The sequence below is a fragment of the Myxocyprinus asiaticus genome, chromosome 1, assembly GCF_019703515.2.
Source record: "Myxocyprinus asiaticus isolate MX2 ecotype Aquarium Trade chromosome 1, UBuf_Myxa_2, whole genome shotgun sequence".
In the NCBI taxonomy this organism is placed as follows: Eukaryota; Metazoa; Chordata; class Actinopteri; order Cypriniformes; family Catostomidae; genus Myxocyprinus; species Myxocyprinus asiaticus.
This window is the reverse complement of record NC_059344.1, coordinates 55,491,190-55,510,534: the sequence shown is the minus strand read 5'-3', so window position 1 is coordinate 55,510,534 and position 19,345 is coordinate 55,491,190. Positions and strand designations below refer to the sequence as shown.

General features: G+C 36.9%; 1 protein-coding gene across 2 annotated transcripts; it reads right to left on the bottom strand.

Annotated features, from left to right (window-relative positions):
• Window positions 1-1,314: 1,314 nt before the first annotated feature.
• Window positions 1,315-19,282, bottom strand: LOC127419823 (O-phosphoseryl-tRNA(Sec) selenium transferase-like). Of its 2 annotated transcripts, none has more exons than XM_051661984.1 (11): window positions 18,961-19,282; window positions 14,939-15,093; window positions 14,605-14,723; window positions 14,287-14,445; window positions 13,512-13,731; window positions 13,285-13,387; window positions 13,000-13,129; window positions 10,200-10,291; window positions 7,228-7,321; window positions 5,975-6,065; window positions 1,315-1,770 (listed from the first exon to the last, which is right to left on the bottom strand). In XM_051661984.1, the coding sequence occupies exons 1-11, from the start codon at window positions 19,072-19,074 to the stop codon at window positions 1,524-1,526; spliced, it is 1,524 nt and encodes a 507-aa protein (XP_051517944.1). In that variant the 5' UTR covers window positions 19,075-19,282; the 3' UTR covers window positions 1,315-1,523. The 2 variants fall into 2 exon arrangements, with proteins under 2 accessions (XP_051517944.1, XP_051518743.1); XM_051662783.1 differs by having other exon boundaries at window positions 13,578-13,731; window positions 18,961-19,280.
• Between the last annotated feature and the right edge of the window lie 63 nt (window positions 19,283-19,345).

The window sequence follows — 19,345 nt, the reverse complement described above, 5'->3', positions numbered from 1 at the left end:
ATAAAATCATCCAGATACGGGTCAGGAGCTTCAGTTAATGTTCACATCAACCATCAGAATGGGGAAAATGTGATCTCAGTGATTTCGACCGTGGCATGATTTTTGGTGCCAAACAGTCTGAAGAGTATTTCTGTAACTGCTGAGCTCCTGGGACTGTCACACACAACAGTCTCTAGAGTTTACTCAGAATAGTGTCAAAAACAAAAAACATCCAGTGAGCGGCAGTTCTGTGGACGGAAATGCCTTGTTGATGAGAGAGGTCAACGGAGAATGGCCATACTGGTTAAAGCTGACAAAGTCTACGGTAACCCCAGTTAACCAATCTGTACAGTTGTAGTGAGCAGAAAAGCATCTCAGAATGCACATGTCGAACCTTGAGGCGAAAGGGCTACAATAGCAGAAGACCATGTCGGGTTCCACTTCTGTCAGCCAAGAACAGAAAGCTGAGACTGCAGTGGGCCTACCATCTGTGTACCTGAGCAGAAATCAAGATTCATCAGACCTGTGCCCACACACTAAATGACTCCAGCACACTGTGCTCACACTTCTCTGACTAAATGGAATAATTTTACTATGTCCAATTTGATGAAATTTCTTTGACTCAAGTAACAGAATCCTCTCCGTCTTTCATCAGCGCATGACCACATACATGCTCAAACCAGTAATCTTAGAATTCACACATACTGTAGCATCAAAACATAATTTTTCAGGTAATGGTACAACTTCTCATTCAGGGAACAAGTCAGGGCAAAATCTACCAGTATATCTGAATGGGGCGTGTTCACACATGACCTCTTAACTGAAAATGGCAGGCAAGTTTCTGGAAAAGGCTGTATGTGTTTAAGCGACCAATGACAAATGGATTGCGTGGAACTCCCGTTTGGACACACATAACACAGAACGAGTTCAACCAACCTTATACTGTCAATAGGCAGTGAAAGAATCTCTGCGCTGAACTTCTTTGCCAATATACTACTCCATAATGGTACTAGCCAGTGGCTAATCGTACATTTTTATTAACAAAGGGCAAAATTTGGTGCAAGTTATTTACTCGTAATTTAAAGGGCTGAGTAAAAGATCGATCTTGGGATTTAGGAATCGATATCCAGATCATTCAAATGAAGACTGTGATGCAGTGGAAAATCAATACTTTTACCCAGTTACAGCGTTGAAAATGTAGATTAGTAAATTAACCCTTCAGTAATGTAAAATTTTGTAGTGTGCATCAAAATATCTTTAACAGGAAATTCCATTTGCATTTGTATATTCAAGCATAAGAACATTGTAAAAAGCAACAACCATAGATGATTACAATTATTTTAATTATGTGTTTATTGTCAGTCAGATTAAACAGCTTTCAAACACAGGTTTCCTTATTGGTTTCATATGGAGGAAACTAAAATATGATTTTTTTCATATCAAAACTCACACAAGGTAATTGACACAAATTCAAGTTATCAGAAAAAAACTGTCAAACTCTTATCTAGAGAATTATACGATTATATAGTCCTGATATAGTTTTCTCAGGGAACCGTTAGGTCATCCAAAATTTCAGCTGGTGATGCTGACTCGATCTTTTCTGAAGAAGCTTCTTTCCTAAGGCTCTTGAGGCATTTATCAAGTCTCTTGATGCACAATGATATGTCTTCTTTGGCTATTCCTATAGCAGATGCTGCGTTTAGGTATGGGCATGAATAGGCATCTGAATGGGACATGAAGCCGCGGAATGTGTGTCCACTCACAGTCTGTTCCACACCCAGTGGGACCACCCTGCAACAATGAGTGAGGCAAATGAGTAAACCATGAAAAAACATCACTGGTTTAGAAGCTTCTCTGCTGCTGACATGAAGGCCCTTGAGCAGGTGGTGAAGACTGTACAGCTTTATTAATGTTAACAAAAAAATCAACTTAAAAAGAAAACAGAAAAAATTTAACAAAAACAAGTTCATGATACCAGTTTTATGCAATTATTTTAATTTAATTTCTTAATATTTATGTACATATTTAACTTTTTAAATAAAGGAGTGTTCGTGAGCTTACTACGTTTTACTGTGGTATCGGGAACTGTGAATTTTTACTGCCATTTACTGGTATCAACTACTGAAATTTTGGTATTGTGACAGGTAGTATGTATAATACATTATTTCTGCTTGAACATTCATTTTTTGCTAATAACGTAGTTCTCGTTTATCAGGGACTGCAGTACTGTTATTAGTTGTCTCATTTAAATAACACCAATAGCCTCTTAAAAGGCCTCATTAACTCCTAGAAAACCTGTAAACAAAGACCACATTGGTTCTATAACTGAGCTTTTTAGAGGTTATGCATTAGCATTAATAGCACTCAGTCTCTTGTGGAAACTTAATTCAGAGTGAATTCAAATAAGAAACATGCATATTAATGTCACAGATATAATTTGCAAAGCCTATACAAAATGAATTACTGAAAATAACCCATTAGCATCTTATGAAAATGCAATAGTTTGAAACAAACCATTGTGAAACGTAAAAATAAGCCCATTAGACATTGCGAGGTCACTGCAGTAAGATCATATAAAGAAACCACAACAAAAATGTATACGTTTTAAAATGTATTAAGAGGATACTATATACCTAAACCCTGTTAGCATCACCTACATTAAGCAGGTAAATCTTATGAACCACAAAGCCATTAGATTGCTGGATCAAATAGAAGTATTTGGCTTTGCTGTATGTTTGAAATAAACTTCAGACTGAAATCCATATTGATGCATTCAAAACCAGTGAAAATCAACAGATATTTTGTAATTTCTTGGAAGTACAAATTCTTTCCTGCTGCTTAATATGATGTGCACACCTAGCATATTAATATAGCAATATTAAAGCTCATCTATGAACAAAGTTAAATGGTTAGTTCACCCAAAAATCAAAATTCTCGCATTATTTACTTACCTTTAAGCTATCCCAGATGTGTATAACTTTCCTTCTTCAACAGAAACTAAATGAATATTTTTATAAGCAGATTTCAGCTCTGTTTGTCCATACAATGGCAAGTAACCGGGTGCCATCAGGCTGCTGGCTGTTTGACAGTCTAAAAGGCATATTTAGGCAGCATAAAAGTAATCCACACGGCTCCAGTCAATCAATTAATGCCTTCTGAACCGAATCAACACATTTGTGTAAAAAATAAATCGATAATTAAAAATGTATTAACTTTTAAAAATTGCTAAAGTCTTTCTATCATGCCAATGTACAAGAAGGCAGTTATTTTCTAACACAAAAAAGGCTTGTGTCATATTTATTTATTTATTGTGCATCTATCTTGACAGTTATAGTGCATAGTCCATGACTTGCACCCACTGTTGCACTTGTGTATATGGTTGAGTGACAAAGGGATTTGATTGATTTGATTGATGACAGACTAAAAGTTGGTAGATAGGATAATGCTGCAAGATAAACCCATGAGAATGAGAAAGACCCCCATTTGAATAATGAAAGTGGACAGCAGAAAGACAGTTTCACATAAATTTTACAGCAGTTCATTTATGCACTGTAAGCTACAGTGGCCCAAAAAAGTATTAGTAAACATAAACCACACTGAATGTACAGTATGAATGCCATTGCACTAAAACAAAATGTCAAACCGAGTGGCATTTTTTTTTAAAAGTCAGCACAATGACAATTTTGAAGCAACACATTTCATAAAAAGAAGTTGGTTCTGTTCAAAATTAAGATTAAATATTCAATATTTGATAAGTATTTGAACACATTCTGGTTAATTTCAAACATTAGTGGAACATGCTCATAGTTAATGTGATGAACTTGACCTGCTAGGGCACCAGTGATAACTATGGAAATGACTTCCTACATGTACTAAAATGACTCTGGGAGCAGCTGGTTTAAAAGCATTGCAAAACTGGTAAGCAGTGAAAATGAGTAACTATACAGGACAATATTAACCCTCATGTGGAGTTTGGGTCATTTTTTACACATTTTGATTTTGTTTCTTTAATAATTGTTTTTTTTTTTTTACTTTCCCTCCACTAGCTATCTAAACACACAAAGAAAATCTGGACTTGATTCGATAAGTCTAAGTGGTCGTAAAAAAAGCGGCACTTGTGGTGTTTCGGGTCAAAATTGACCGGCCATTGGAAATGAATGGGAAATACTAAAATACAGAGATTTTTTTTTTTTATTATTATTTGTCAAATAAAAATCAATAAATCAGACACAGTGCAGATTACAAGCACACATAAATAAAAGGGGTGATACTATAAAAAATACACAATGCAGAAAACACACACACACGCACAGATTTGCTTGATTATTTTTGTAATCTCTCATTGACTTCCACTGATTTCACATCAGGCTAAAGATATTTTCTATTTCCAAATTCTACCCCTAAACCTAACCCTAACCATCCTACAAACATGTGCACATCACTAGATTTGAATATGACCCATTTAAGAGCTTTTTTTTTTTTTTTTACTGACGAGGTCATTTGGCCTTCAGGGGCCGGTTGCACCAGCTATGCGCAAGTTACAACTTAGGCTAGTTGTGGCGTAAATGGGCACTAAGTCACAATTTACGCACTACTAAATATTTGAGCGTTGCACCATTAAACTTAGGTAGGACGTAACCCTACGTATAAACTAAATATTTATGCCTCCGACCAGTAACGGATGGAATAAAAAAAGCAGACTGATATTTTATGACATCAATGAGCTCATGTTTTGCATGACAAGCATCAATTATTTTTGACATTTAGCCTACACTCGTTTACATTTACGAGAGAGGGAAAACGTACTTTTAAGCGGCTCTTCAGCATGAAACCGTTCAAACGGTGCTGTTATCAGGGTGCGTCACCCGGTGTCAAGTTTCAACAAATTAAAAAAATATATAGTCTGTCTATTTTTCCAGCCTGTTGTATTAGTATTTATTTATCACCCCTTATTTATTTTAGATAGAATTCCTATATATTGTTATTTACACAGGACAAATATACTATTTATCAAATCTACTTTTATTGCGTATCGCATTTTAATGGGGATATTATTTATTACAGCTGACAGTTACTGAGCAAACAAGGTTTGAACAAGATCAAACTGAAATTCACGGCTGTTTAACACTTCTGTGTACAAATATGAAGGCTGTTTATTGGATCAATACAGGTAAACATCATATTATGTGACTACGCATTATTTTACGGTGAGCTTACGACCTATTAGTTAAGTTGCAACAGGTGGTGCAACCAAATTAAGCACTGACTTAGTGAGACCTTATGCACAGCTGGTGCAACCCTACCCAGAAGTGTAGACAAACCTGTCTATATATCCCAAACATACCACACAGGTCAAAGTCTGAGTCTGACCCCTGTGAGACAAAGTTTATAGTGGAAATTTTATGATGTTTGAAATAAATGACAGGTAACAAAATAATTACTCTGACTTTTCTTCGCAGCACAGATTTGACTGTGGCAGCATGGTTTGACAGGATATTGGAGCATCATTGCAAAATCTGACACTTCAACACTAGTGCTTTAAAAAAATGCTACAATTTGACAAATAATACTCTTTTTATGTCTAAATACATATGTAATTGTGATAATATCTAGAAATTAAGTTTTTTACAACATTGGCTTGTAGAGATCAGCCAATGCATTGAGCACTAAAGGCCATCTACTGGACATACTTGTTATTTCATGTAATTTTTTTTATTTTTTTTTATTCCAGCAGATGTCACCAGAAACCCCCAATGATAAATTGTGATGTTTTGTCAATTTAAATTTACTGAAATGTTTTATGGAAGTGAAGATAACATAAAATGTGCTTATTTTATATGAAAATGAATAGTGTTAGTAATTTAGAGCTAAATAAGTTCTAAATACCATAAAAGTAAGTAAAAATGGAAGTAATAATTTTTGCTTTAGTCAAAGTAAAATTAGAGGTCAACAAATACAGACATAAAAACAGACATTAGTGCGGACAGAAGCTCACCTGGCCCCAGACACCTGTCTGGTGAAGAGCATGGAGCCCAGCTGGGTGACTGCTTTATCATTGTGAGTCTGGAGACAATTCAGTGACATGGCTGGGGTGCACAGGAAAGGAAAAAAAAAGCCATTTAATGAGAGAAACACCTTTAAAACGTCTTTGCTTTTAGTGGTAATATGGTCTATTATATATGGTATATACACCAATCAGCCACAACATTAAAACCACATGCCTAATATTGTGTATGTCCCCCTCATGCCACCAAAACAGCGCCAACCCACATCTCAGAACAGTATTCTGAGATTATATTCTTCTCACCACAATTGTACAGAGCGGTTATCTGAGTTACCGTAGACTTTGTCCATTCTCTGTTGACCTCTCTCATCAACAAGGCAACAATGCTATTCTGAGATGCGGGTTGGCGCTGTTTTGGAAGCACGAGGGGACCTACACAATATTAGGCAGGTGGTTTTAATGTTGTGGCTGATCGGTATATGGTCGATTATAGGAACAGGCTTTTTATCCAAGTGCAAGAACATTCAGTTGGGCTTAAGAGTCCACTTGTGAAAAAGCATCAATGTTGTATTTTTCTAATTTAAAAGAATAGTTCACCCACAAAGTCAGCATAAATTTAATCCATACATACAACTTGGGTTGATTAATCCATGCCTTCTGAAGTGATACGTTCACTTTGGGTGAGAAACAGACCAAAATGTAAGTTCTTTTTAACTTTAAATCTTGATATCCAAACCAATTGGAACACAATGCAGGGTTCAAGATGGTGATTCTTTGATGCTGCACATGGTCCCCAGGTACTTAATCCTGGTATTATTATACATTAATAAAATAATGGTGAACGTGGTACATTTTTTTGATTTTTGGAGCTTTACAACTCTCATCACCATCCATTTGCATTTTAAGGACCTACTAGGCCGAGTTATTTTTTTATGTTTCTTCAAATGTGTTCTGCTGAAGAAAGAAAGTCATATACACCTGGGATATCATGAGTGAGAGTAAATGATGACAATTTTCATAAACGCTTTAATCACTGATCTTACCAGCTTATCCAATATACGCAATATGTGCATGTCACTTCATGGTGTGACATCAAAAGCAGAGAATAACTAAATTATTTCTAATCTCTTGTAAATGTGTTTTTTTTTTTTTTTTTTTACATTTTTCTAAAACCTAGAACTTAGTTTATTTTCAGGTTTATATTAGATTTTGAACTATACAAGTTATTTTTAATAATTTCTCACCAAGTGATATTGGATTGTGTGGTGTGTGCAGCAGTCTCTCTCCATGCCTCTCGGACAGAGCTTTCAGCTCCTCTGCCAGGTGGCTGTAAAGCTCCTGCGGGCCATACAAAATGCAAGTTAAAAACAGCTCTCCACACTCCACACTGCTTTTTCTGCTGAACATTCTAATTTCTCCTAATGTTGCAATTTTGTCTCTACTGGCCGACACTCACCCCCTGCAATCATTCTCCAGCCATCTCTGTTTCATCCCTAGCTTTCTGTTCTCCTAATGCAGATAGGTTATGAAGCTTTAATGTAATTACGTCAACAGAATCGGCTGTGCTGGCAGTGCTGTGGTCCACCACTGGGATCAATTACAAAAGAACTATAGGAGGCTTTCAGGTTATGGCTAAGGCGGACGTTCCCTACTGTAGTGTTGTTAAAAGGAAAGTTTACCCAAAAATAGCAATTCTGGAAACATTTACTTACCCTTATGTTGTTCCAAACCCGTATGCCTTTCATGGAACACAAAAGGAGATGTAAAGGCCCATTCACACAAAGTCCACATTTTCGGTGAGAATGTTCATTGCGAGTGGGATATTGAATAAGAACAATGGATTCCTATGGAGCAATTCACATTGGGTCCTACAAATCATCCATGAAAAATCTAAAAATGTTATTTATTTATAGAGAGCATTCAGACCTTTTTCAGACTTCAAAGATAACTGGCCAACCAATGAGATAACTGCTTTTAGTAACGTGTTCCGAGGTGCTGCAGTTACAAAATCCAGCACATTGGTGTAATAAACCCACCAGAAGTTACTTAGCAAACCGACATTATACACCTGATCAAGAACAACAAGGAACCACTGTTAAAGATGTATGTGGAGCTGCTCTTGTCTTTGGTATCAGAAAACAAGGAATTATTTGATAAACACCACATAAATGCAGAGAGGAGTTATTATAAAGTTATTATAGCAAGTATTTGCAGGAAAAAAAAAATCTGAATCAATGATACGTCTTTGTTAAATGTATTTTTAGTCTTGCGATTATGAAACTGTTAGCAGGCTTAAACTTATAAAATTGCCTTTAGCTAAGCATCTGTTGTTCAGGACAGGGTCAGAAATTATCAGGGGTTTGGGGCAAAAATGCCCACAAAAAGGATAAAAATGCCCTTGAAATTCAAAATGTGGGGAGCAAATTAACCTTTGGACATCGTGTGAATAGACTTTTGTCACCATTCACTTTCACATCTTTATTCCATGCAATAAAAGTGAATGGTGACTGAGGTTGTTTCTGCCTAACATCTCCTTTTGTGTTCCATACAAAAAAGAAAGTCATACAGGTTTAGAACAGCATGAGGGTGAGTAAATGACAAAATGTTCATTTTTGGATTAACTGTCCCTTTAATAAGATGCCTGAGATCTATGAAAACAAGACAAAAAGCCCTTTCATTATACCACATGGACCAGTAATTTGTCCTTGACAATTCATAATACAGACACCCCACATTGCATGAATGCAACTCAAACCATTTCCTGATGCCTGCAGGAAAGATGCAACTTAAATAATACATTTATTTATGGTGGAGAACTAAAAGACCACTGAAGAAACCAGCAGAAATACAAATAGACAAATGCATGTCACTTTGTCATCATTCCAGGATTCTTAAAAAATATGTTAAGCCACTAAATCAGACCACCAATAACATATTATCCAGTCAACAAAGGCAACTCTGTTCAATCTGATGATAAATTATGTTTTATGTGGTCCATATCTCATGATGGCTAATGGCGTCTTCCACCATGAATTGGAGTTTCATCTAAGTAGCATGCTCACGTCTTCATGCAATCTTGAAAACAACATTTTAGGCTTAGACCAAGACCAAAAAGACTTAAAAATCAACATGAAACCATTTGCAATCACAGACAATTTTAGCCAGAGAAACAGGACAGTCAACGAGAAAACACGTAGGGCGGGACTTGATTTTATCCAGCTGTGGATTACTCTACTCCTGAAACACTTCTGGCATCACTTGGTTGAAATTTAAGCAGCCTTGATGACATCAGGTGAAAATAAAAGTTGTTTCAGAGGCTGAGCATGTTATTACATTTTGATGAAAGATTTTAAAGAAATTTTGGTAACACTTTACCATTAGGTTCCATTTGTGTCTTAAATTAAATATGTAAATTGGGAAGAAAACATTTTATTAATGTTGACTTAAATTACTCTAAATTTTAAATAGAAGGATGAATATTATAAGTGAACATTAAAAGAAGCTGAACTTTAATCCAGAATACATTTGTCCGACAAGTAAATGAAGAAAACCTCCTGAACAAAAAGTATTTTGTTCCTCCCGCAAGTAAGCACCTGGCTGTTTTGTCCACATCATAAAAAATGGCTTGCTGAATGCTCTGTGCAGAACTGCATCGACAGCATAGCTCTGGCACGACTACGTCAGGCCTTTTTTATTGAGAAATTCTACACTAAGGAAGGTAGACATTGTTCAGTTTCTTTTAAAGGTGTACGTGATTTCTCCCTCATTTTAAAAAGTTTTACCCCTATAGACATTGAGTACTTTGTAAAAAATTTACACTCACATGGGATGAAGTCTCCAGTCATATTACTAGCCTAATAAAAGCTATTTTATTTTACATGGAGATGGGCTGCCTCATAGAGGTCGCCACATTGAGATCACATGACCAGCCGATTACTACTCATTTCAACTTTATAACCACACTATTATCGGACACTTTCGTTAATGGAATAAATTAAACATGGCTGTCTGCTAAAACGATTGCTTCTGCATGATGGTGTGTCCACGAGTGCATTTTAAAATGACTTTTGTTCAAAGTGGCTGCTAAGAACGTCGAAGTGTACATACATTTCAGCGTTCTAAATCAAAAGCTTGCTACTACAATCAAACCACTTTCTAAAATAAATTTCATTGCACATGAGGATAAACTTAGCAAAGCAGCTTTGTGATGTCTCACCTTTCTCTCAGACAAGAGTTTCTTGTATCCGCTGGCCCCCAGAGAGAGCAACGTGATTAGCACGTCTAGAGATGGGGAGGCAGAAGCTCGACCTGGAGCAGAGTAGATCTGACGTCAGTGGTGATCCCAATGCCATTAAATCAACAGCTTGCAATAACACCAGACTTATGTAAGTGAACTATAATGCATAAAGGCAAATGCTTGTCTTCATTACACTTTATTGCCTTTGATGGAGAGCAAAAGTTTAAACATAAAAGGGAGAGTGAAGCAGCTCCTTTATATCTGACTACCTCTGCAGTAAAGCAAAAGTTCTTATAAGCACTTGCTGTTTAAAAAGAACAAGGTTTTTAGAATTTAAAAGGATCATTGAATATGGTAGTGGTGTCAACTTGGTAAAGTGCAGTACACTAAAGTAATGGACAAATGTATGTTCTGCCTGACTAACTCACTCTAGCACACTGTGAGAATCAACAATAAAGTGTTTGGGATTTCCTCTGCACTGCAGAAAAAAGGTGGGAGGAATATGCTGGTGCCAGCGGAGAGCAATTTTGTAGTGGCACATTACACATACAAAACAGTCTAAAAAAACTCTTTGTTGAGAGGCAGCTAAACCAAGAGGTAATACATAACCGTGTTATGAACAGCAAAATGTACATTCAGACAGAATATTTGGGGGAAGAATTTTTACAGAATATATTCAGCAGATTTAAAGAAATAGTTCACCTAAAAATGAAAGTTCTCTCATCATTCAGTGGGTTTCCATCCAAAATGTTTTGCATTTTTTAAGCGCATTTCTAAAAATTCGACTTCAGAAAATACGAATTGTTGTGCGTTTCCATCCACTACGTAATGCACATTTTCATGAGGGAGCCGCCTCGTCATAATGGAGCAGCTGTGTGACCTCTCCCTGCTTTGGGGACAGTTTTATTTGCAATATTGAAGCAAGTATCTCATTTTTATTAAATGCATCCAAGAGACACCACAGAATAAGTGTAATATCTGATATAATGTGGGCTGAAATAGCTGCGATGCCCACACACCCCCAGTCTCCGCATACCTCTCAAAACTGTTCTGGCGGATTGTGAGGACCCACTTTATTGACCAGCTGTGGGTTAAACACTTCCGAATGACAAGCGCTATGTTCAAAGTATTGTGTGCCAAAGTCGGACCTTTCAGTGGGCTAGTAACATCAAGCTATCGCACACTCATAACACATGCAAGAATGGTCAAAACATGTCATCGTTTTGCGAATAAGCCGTTTTCATCACCTTAATGCGCATTTTATCTAATGCGAAACTCTAGAAAATCCACCTCCTCCTAGCACGTTAAATTTTAAGCGAATTTAGAACGTTTATTTGCTTATCAAGCGTTTCCATTCAGGATTTCTTATGCGCAATTTCAAAATGCGCATAAAAATAGTTGGATGGAAACCCACTCATTTATTGGCCCTCATGCCATCCCAGAGGTGTATTTACTTTCTTTCTTCTGCAGAACACAAATGAAGATTTTTAGAAGAATATTTCTGTAGGTCCATACAATGTAAGTGAATGGTGGCCAGAGCTTTGAAGCTTCAAAAAGTATATAAAGGCAGCATAAAGGTAATCCATACGACTCCAGTGGTTTAATCCATGTCTTCAGAAGTAATATGATAGGTGTGGGTGAGAAACAGATAAATATTTAAGTGCTTTTTTACTATAAATTCTCCTCCCTATCCAGTAGGTGGCAATATGCTTGAAGAATGTGAATCGCTAAAAACAGAAGAAGAATGTGAAAGTGGAGATTTATGGTAGAAGAGGACTTACATATTGATCTGTTTCTCATCCACACCTATCATATCGCTTCTAAAGACATGGATTAAACCACTGGAGTCTTATTGAATACTTTTATGCTGCTTTTATATGCTTTTTTAACTTCAAAGTTCTGGCCACCATTCACTTGCATTTAATGGACCAACTAAGCAGGGATGTTTTTCTAAAAATCTGCATTTGAGCTCAGCAAAATAAAGAAAGTTATACACATCTGGATGGTATGAGGGTGAGTAAATGATGAGAGGATTTTCATTTTTGGGTGAACTATTCCTTTAAGAAGTCAACATTTGTAATTGTAATACTGCGTCTAAATAAATAGCAAGCGGCCAGACACATTATTGCAATTTGAACAAAATGCATATGGATTGCACAAACCAGGTCCATAATACAGGGCTGATAAAACAGTAAGGAGTTTTTCTGCTGGCCAGGTTGGGCCAGTAGTCTAGGTTTTTACTTGCCATGCCAACATTTACATAGGCCCCACCAATAGAAATTAAGCATTTTATATTAAGCAATTTTATTATTTTTTTTTTTTTATTTGCCAGATTTTTTTCATTAAATATAGGCCTAAGTTCTTTACAAAAACATAACTAGGTTATTTATCTAGAATATTAGCTTGAAATTATACAGCTATAGCGTAACTCAATGATAGTAATATTCATAAACACACTTTTACTGGACAATGATGGCATCAGATGCAGAACATTACAGACTGGTTTGTTATTTTAAACCCATCCTTAGAGATGCTTCTAAAATTATCAAAAGCAATTTTCACAATTTCAATAAAACAACATCTATGTTAGCCTGCTAGACAGTGCTCCCAAATTTAAATCAGCAGAATTTGCAACAACGTTAAATGCATCACAGAAAACCAAATGTTACATTTTTAAGGCATTACAACAATGCTGCACTGGCCAGAGAGGGCGAGTGACAGTTTCATCAAACAGCCCGAAACACTGGTTTAAACTGCCATTTAAAGATTGTATACATACCAGGGTACATTTTACTGATCTCCTTAATGAAAACGTCATCAAATCCAGCGATGATCGCCCCACCAACTGGAACCATGAAGTTCTTATCAAGACTTTGGACAAAGGCATCAATTCTCCCTATGCGGGCACCCTATAAAGGCACTTCATAAGCCACATTGGTTTCACTGAAATATACATTTTCATATAAATAAGTACATATAAACAAAGAAATAAAATGTATAGTAAAACCACTTATACACAAATATGAAGATTAATGTGGAGTGATATGAACAGGATATACAGTACCTGCTGAATCAGGTGCATACATTTGGATGACTGCACTCCATAGGCATTATTGACTATGTGGGGGATATTATGCTTGGCACATAGAACAGCAAGTTCCTCTAGTCTGTAAAAAAAAAAAAAAAAAATAAGACAATGGACTTTCAATGGATTATTACTACTAAAAATGCAATATTATACAGAATTATTATGCACATAACTTAAACTTTCTATCTACAGTATATGCTCACAGAACCTCTATGGGGTAAAATGTATGTTTCAGTAGAGGGCGTTTGCTTCCAGTGGTTTTGACCTGCCTGTCAGGGACACGTGGTGCAAAGCAGGATGTTGTGGAATGGACACACAGGATGTTTTTGGCCCCCAACTCCACAATCTTCCTCTCCACTTCCTCCAGGTCTGTTCTCAGCTCATCTCCTTCCAGAATATTCTCAATTACCACAGGTTCAAAACCTATCAAAATACACGATACATTTGATATTGTTAATGTGTAAGTAGTGTGATTCACTACTTACATGTTAAAATGAATTTAACAAGCATAAAAAAGCCATGAGGGTCAAACATGACCTATTCTTCTTTTGACAGATTACTGTCTCTTTGTACAATTGTCATTTTAGAAACCGTCCTTTCTAATAAAATCTTATTCTTTAATGTCTTTTAATATCTTTCTAACTCTTTGAACATTTTGCCTTATGGTATTTTCCTTAATTCATGTGCATTGTTTTGCGCTCCTTGTACGCAGCGAAGCTGCAAATCCAGCTTGTTTGTCCATACAATTATAATTCATATGTACAATTATTTGTCATGCAAATAAAGCATGTGAAAACTGAAACTGGACAACAATATCATTATTGGTTAACTTGTGGCATCTAACAAGCAGTAACTTATAGTAAGTAAATAAGCAGTAAATAATTATCAGTATTATTTGGGAAAACCATAACGTGAATGTGATTTTAAATTGACTCAAAATGAAAACTAGCATAATTATTGTTTCTCAAAGTATCTTACCAGCAGTCACCATAGACTTGAAACAGGACTTTTGGTCAATACGAGGCCAGAGGATGTAGCGCGCTCCAGGCCTCCTGTGTCTTAGTGTGAGGAAACACAATGTGAGACTCATTCCTGTTGCCATGGGGACCACAAAACATGATGATACACTCCTTACACCTGTGAAAATAGATAAAGATGTGCACATACATGCTGCACCATTAGAGAAGAAGAAATTGCTGCTATCACTGCTCGATGATCCAAGTACCACTGGCATATACAAGTGTGTTGTCATTGAATTAATAATGTAGTTAACAATATTATGGTCCAAGGGCTCACCTGTAAATTTTAGAACATCTAGCACTACTGAATTAGTGATTTTATTCAGGAGACTGGATCCGGCTGCCTTAGGCTGGACAGCAGCAATGTCCCCTGATCGACCGATGCCATGAATCAGTCTGAAGGAAAAAAACAGCATATAGTCTTAAACTAAAAGGGAGGTCACAGTCAAAATTTCTGTATGGTTATCTATTTATCATATGGCCTATTCTTTCTCTGGAAGAATGTGGCCTATTCTATCCACTTTCTCTGCAACAACTCCTCATTTGAAAGGAACAGGTGGCTTGACATAGTGATTTAAGAGGTACAAAAGCTTACAGTGAGTGTGCCCAACCTGTAATGTCTTCTGGCCACCAGACTGGAGGCAACTCTGCCCTCTCTCTCTCCAACACCACAGTTCCCTAAAAAGTTATTACTGTCCATGACTGCCAGCTCATTTAGAAAGAGCTCTATGGTGCTTTCGGTCCATCCTTCCACTGGACATTTGCCCTGAAGGAACAGAGAAATCTGAGCATCAAAGAAAAGACTATATAAACATGATACAATCCATCCTCAGGGTTCACATCTTTCTGACCAATGAAACTCCATGGCATTTCCGGTCGTTTGTGCACGATAAGGATTTTTTAAAAATCATTCAAATTCAGATGTATTCGCTAATGAATCATTCAAAAGAACGATTCCTCACAAATCGAAGGTCACAATGGCTTGCGAGCAAGTTTCACTCAACACAAGAGCAATAGGCTCTCTACCCGATGAAATATTTTGGAACAAAGCATAACTATAAAAATGAATATTCATTACACAAATGTCCACAACTTTATATATTTTATTAATTTCCATGACTTTTCCATGCCCAGAAAATTTTATTTTTTAAATCCCCTGATACTTCCAGGTTGTCAATAACAAAATATTTTAGAGCAGAGAATTATAAAGAAATTCCAATGACTTATATATATATATATATATATACAGTTGTGCTCAAAAGTTTGCATACCCTGGCAGAAATTGTGAAATTTTGGCACTGATTTTGAAAATAGGACTGATCATGCAAAAAAACTGTCTTTTAAGGATAGTGATCATATGAAGCCATTTATTATCACATATTTGTTTGGCTCCTTTTTAAATAATAATGGTAACAGAAATCACCCAAATGACCCTGATCAAAAGTTTACCTATGTTGCATGTTTGGCCTTGTTACAGACACACATGGTGACACACACAGGTTTAAATGGCAATTAAAGGTTAATTTCCCACACCTGTGGCTTTTTAAATTGCAATTAGTGTCTGTGTATAAATAGTCAATGAGTTTGTTAGCTCTCACGTGGATGCACTGAGCAGGCTAGATACTGAGCCATGGGGAGCAGAAAAGAACTGTCAAAAGACCTGCGTAACAAGGTAATGGAACTTTATAAAGATAGAAAAGGATATAAAAAGATATTCAAAGCCTTGAAAATGCCACTCAGTACTGTTCAATCACTTATTAAGAAGTGGAAAATTCAGGGATCTCTTGATACCAAGCCAAGGTCAGATAGACCAAGAATTATTTCAGCCACAACTGCCAGAAGAATTGTTCAGGATACAAAGAAAAACCCACAGGTAACCTCAGGAGAAATACAGGCTGCTCTAGAAAAAGACAGTGTGGTTGTTTCAAGGAGCACAATACAACGATACTTGAACAAAAATGAGCTGCATGGTCGAGTTGCCAGAAAGAAGCCTTTACTGCGCCAATGCCACAAAAAAGCCTGGTTACAATATGCCCGGCAACACCTTGACACGCCTCACAGCTTCTGGCACACTGTAATTTGGAGCGACGAGACCAAAATAGAGCTTTATGGTCACAACCATAAGCGCTATGTTTGGAGAGGGGTCAACAAGGCCTATAGTGAAAAGAATACCATCCCCACTGTGAAGCATGGTGGTGGCTCACTGATGTTTTGGGGGTGTGTGAGCTGTAAAGGAACGGGGAATCTTGTGAAACTTGATGGCAAGATGTATGCAGCATGTTATCAGAAAATACTGGCAGACAATTTGCATTCTTCTGCACGAAAGCTACGCATGGGACACTCTTGGACTTTCCAGCACGACAATGACCTTAAGCACAAGGCCAAGTTGACCCTCCAGTGGTTACAGCAGAAAAAGGTGAAGGTTCTGGAGTGGCCATCACAGTCTCGTGACCTTAATATCATCGAGCCACTCTGGGGAGATCTCAAATGTGCGGTTCATGCAAGATGACCAAAGACTTTGCATGACCCGGAGGCATTTTGCCAAGACAAATGGGCAGATATACCACCTGCAAGAATTTGGGGCCTCATAGACAACTATTACAAAAGACTGCACGCTGTCACTGATGCTAAAGGGGGCAATACACAGTATTAAGAACTAAGGGTATGCAGACTTTTGAACAGGGGTCATTTCATTTTTTTCTTTGTTGCCATGTTTTGTTTTATGATTGTGCCATTCTGTTATAACCTACAGTTGAATATGAATCCCATAAGAAATAAAAGAAATGTGTTTTGCCTGCTCACTCATGTTCATGCTTTTGAGCACAACTGTATATATATATATATATATGTGTGTGTGTATACACTGATCAGCCACAACATTAAAACCACCTGCCTAATATTGTGTAGGTCCCCCTCGTGCCAACAAAACAGCGCCAACCCGCATCTCAGAATAACTTTCTGAGACGCTATTCTTCTCACCACAATTTTACAGAGCGGTTATCTGAGTTACTGCAGACTTTATCAGTTCGAACCAGTCTGGACATTCTCTGTTGACCTCTCTCATCAACAAGGCGTTCCCATCTGCAGAACTGCCACTCACTGGATGTTTTTTGTTTTTGGCACCATTATGAGTAAATTCTAAAGAATGTTGTGCATGAAAATCCCAGGAGATCAGCAGTTACAGAAATCCTCAAACCAGCCTGTCTGGCACCAACAATCATCCATGCAATTATCTAATCATCCAATTGTGTGGCAGTAGTGAGTGCATAAAATCATGCAGATACGGGTCAGGAACTTCAGTTAATGTTCACATCAACCATCAGAATGGGGGGAAAATGTGATCTCAATTATTTGGATCATGGCATGATTGTCACACACAACAGTCTCTAGAATTTACTCAGAATGGTGCCAAAAACAAAAAAACATCGGAAACACCTTGGAAACATCTGTTTTTCTGTTTCAAAAGTGGCTTTTTCTTTGCAATTCTTCCCATAAGGCCTGCACCCCTGAGTCTTCTCTTTACTGTTGTACATGAAACTGGTGTTGAGCAGGTAGAATTCAATGAAGCTGTCAGCTTAGGACATGTGAGGCATCTTATTTCTCAAACTAGAGACTATGATGTACTTATCATCTTGTTTAGTTGTACATCTGGCCTTCCACATCTCTTTCTGTCCTTGTTAGAGCCAGTTGTCCTTTGTCTTTGAAGACTAGTGTACACCTTTGTATGAAATCTTCAGTTTTTTGGCAATTTAGAGCATTGTATAGCCTTCATTCCTCAAAACAATGATTGACTGATGAATTTCTAGAGAAGCTGTTACTTTTTTGCCATTTTTGACCTAATATTGACCTTAAGACATGCCAGTCTATTGCATACTGTGGCAACTCAAAAACAAACACAAAGACAATGTTAAGCTTCATTTAATGAACCATATTGCTTTCAGCAGTGTTTGATATAATGGCAAGTGATTTTCTAGTACCAAATTAGCAATTTAGCATGATTACTCAAGGATAAGATGTTGGAGTGATGGCTGCTGGAAATGGGGCCTGTCTAGATTTGATCAAAAATGACTTTTTTCAAATAGTGATGGTGCTGTTTTTTTACATCAGTAATGTCCTGACTATACTTTGTGATCAGCTGAATGCCACTTTGGTGAAATAAATTACAAATTTACTTCCGAACCAGCAAAATCTGTACATTATTCCAAACTTTTGGTCGCCAGTGTGTGTGTGTGTGTGTGTGTGTGTGTGTGTGTGTGTGTATATATATATATATATATATATATATATACACACACACACACACAAAGTATGTGTGTGTGTGGGTGTGTGTGATTTGCAATACTAGGATTAGGATATATAACTAACTAGCATTTACAACTTTGATATACTGTATTCTGCAATACATTTAAAATATCTTGTTTACATCCTTATCCGACCCCCATTAAAATATATATATTTTTTTAATATTATTAATATTATATTCACATTCCCATGGCTTTCAAATATTGCAATAATTTTCATGACTCTCTCAGTCCTAGAAAACAACATTTGAAAATTCCTCCATATTTTCAGGACTATACAAACTCCATGTTATTGTATAAACTGAGCACATAATCAATCATACAGTCATTACCTGCTCTAAGAGGACTCTGATCAGTTGCTCATGACTGCGACGAGCTTGCAGACCCTGCCGCACATATGAAGACGAGACGATGTTTTCGCTCAGGTTGAAGTTTTCGTTGTTCATGCTTTTCTAGTCTCGACACTCGCTGACAGTGTTTAATGCACGATTAGTGCACGTGTTTAATGAGCTGCTGATGTGACCTAATACTGTTTGACACTGATAAATGCAAACGATGATTTCACTAATGTGGCTGTTAAACATTTTCTAATATCTCTGTGTCAGCATGAGTTTTAAAAAAAGTCAGCATCACATTGGACTGTTTACGCCTTAATGGCGTCTATATTTCAAAGTAAAAGTCCCCCTCGAAGTTCTCTTGTGGCACACAGAGGTCTGA

Bases quoted from the DNA above. Each gene is read 5' to 3' on its own strand.
- LOC127419823 (XM_051661984.1), bottom strand. From the start codon at position 19,074: ATGAACAACGAAAACTTCAACCTGAGCGAAAACATCGTCTCGTCTTCA. The intron at 13,732-14,286 runs GTAAGATACTTT...GTATTTTGATAG, and splicing joins CAAGTCTATGGTGACTGCTG to GTTTTGAACCTGTGGTAATT. The intron at 1,771-5,974 runs GTGAGCTTCTGT...TCATTGTTGCAG, and splicing joins AGACAGGTGTCTGGGGCCAG to GGTGGTCCCACTGGGTGTGG.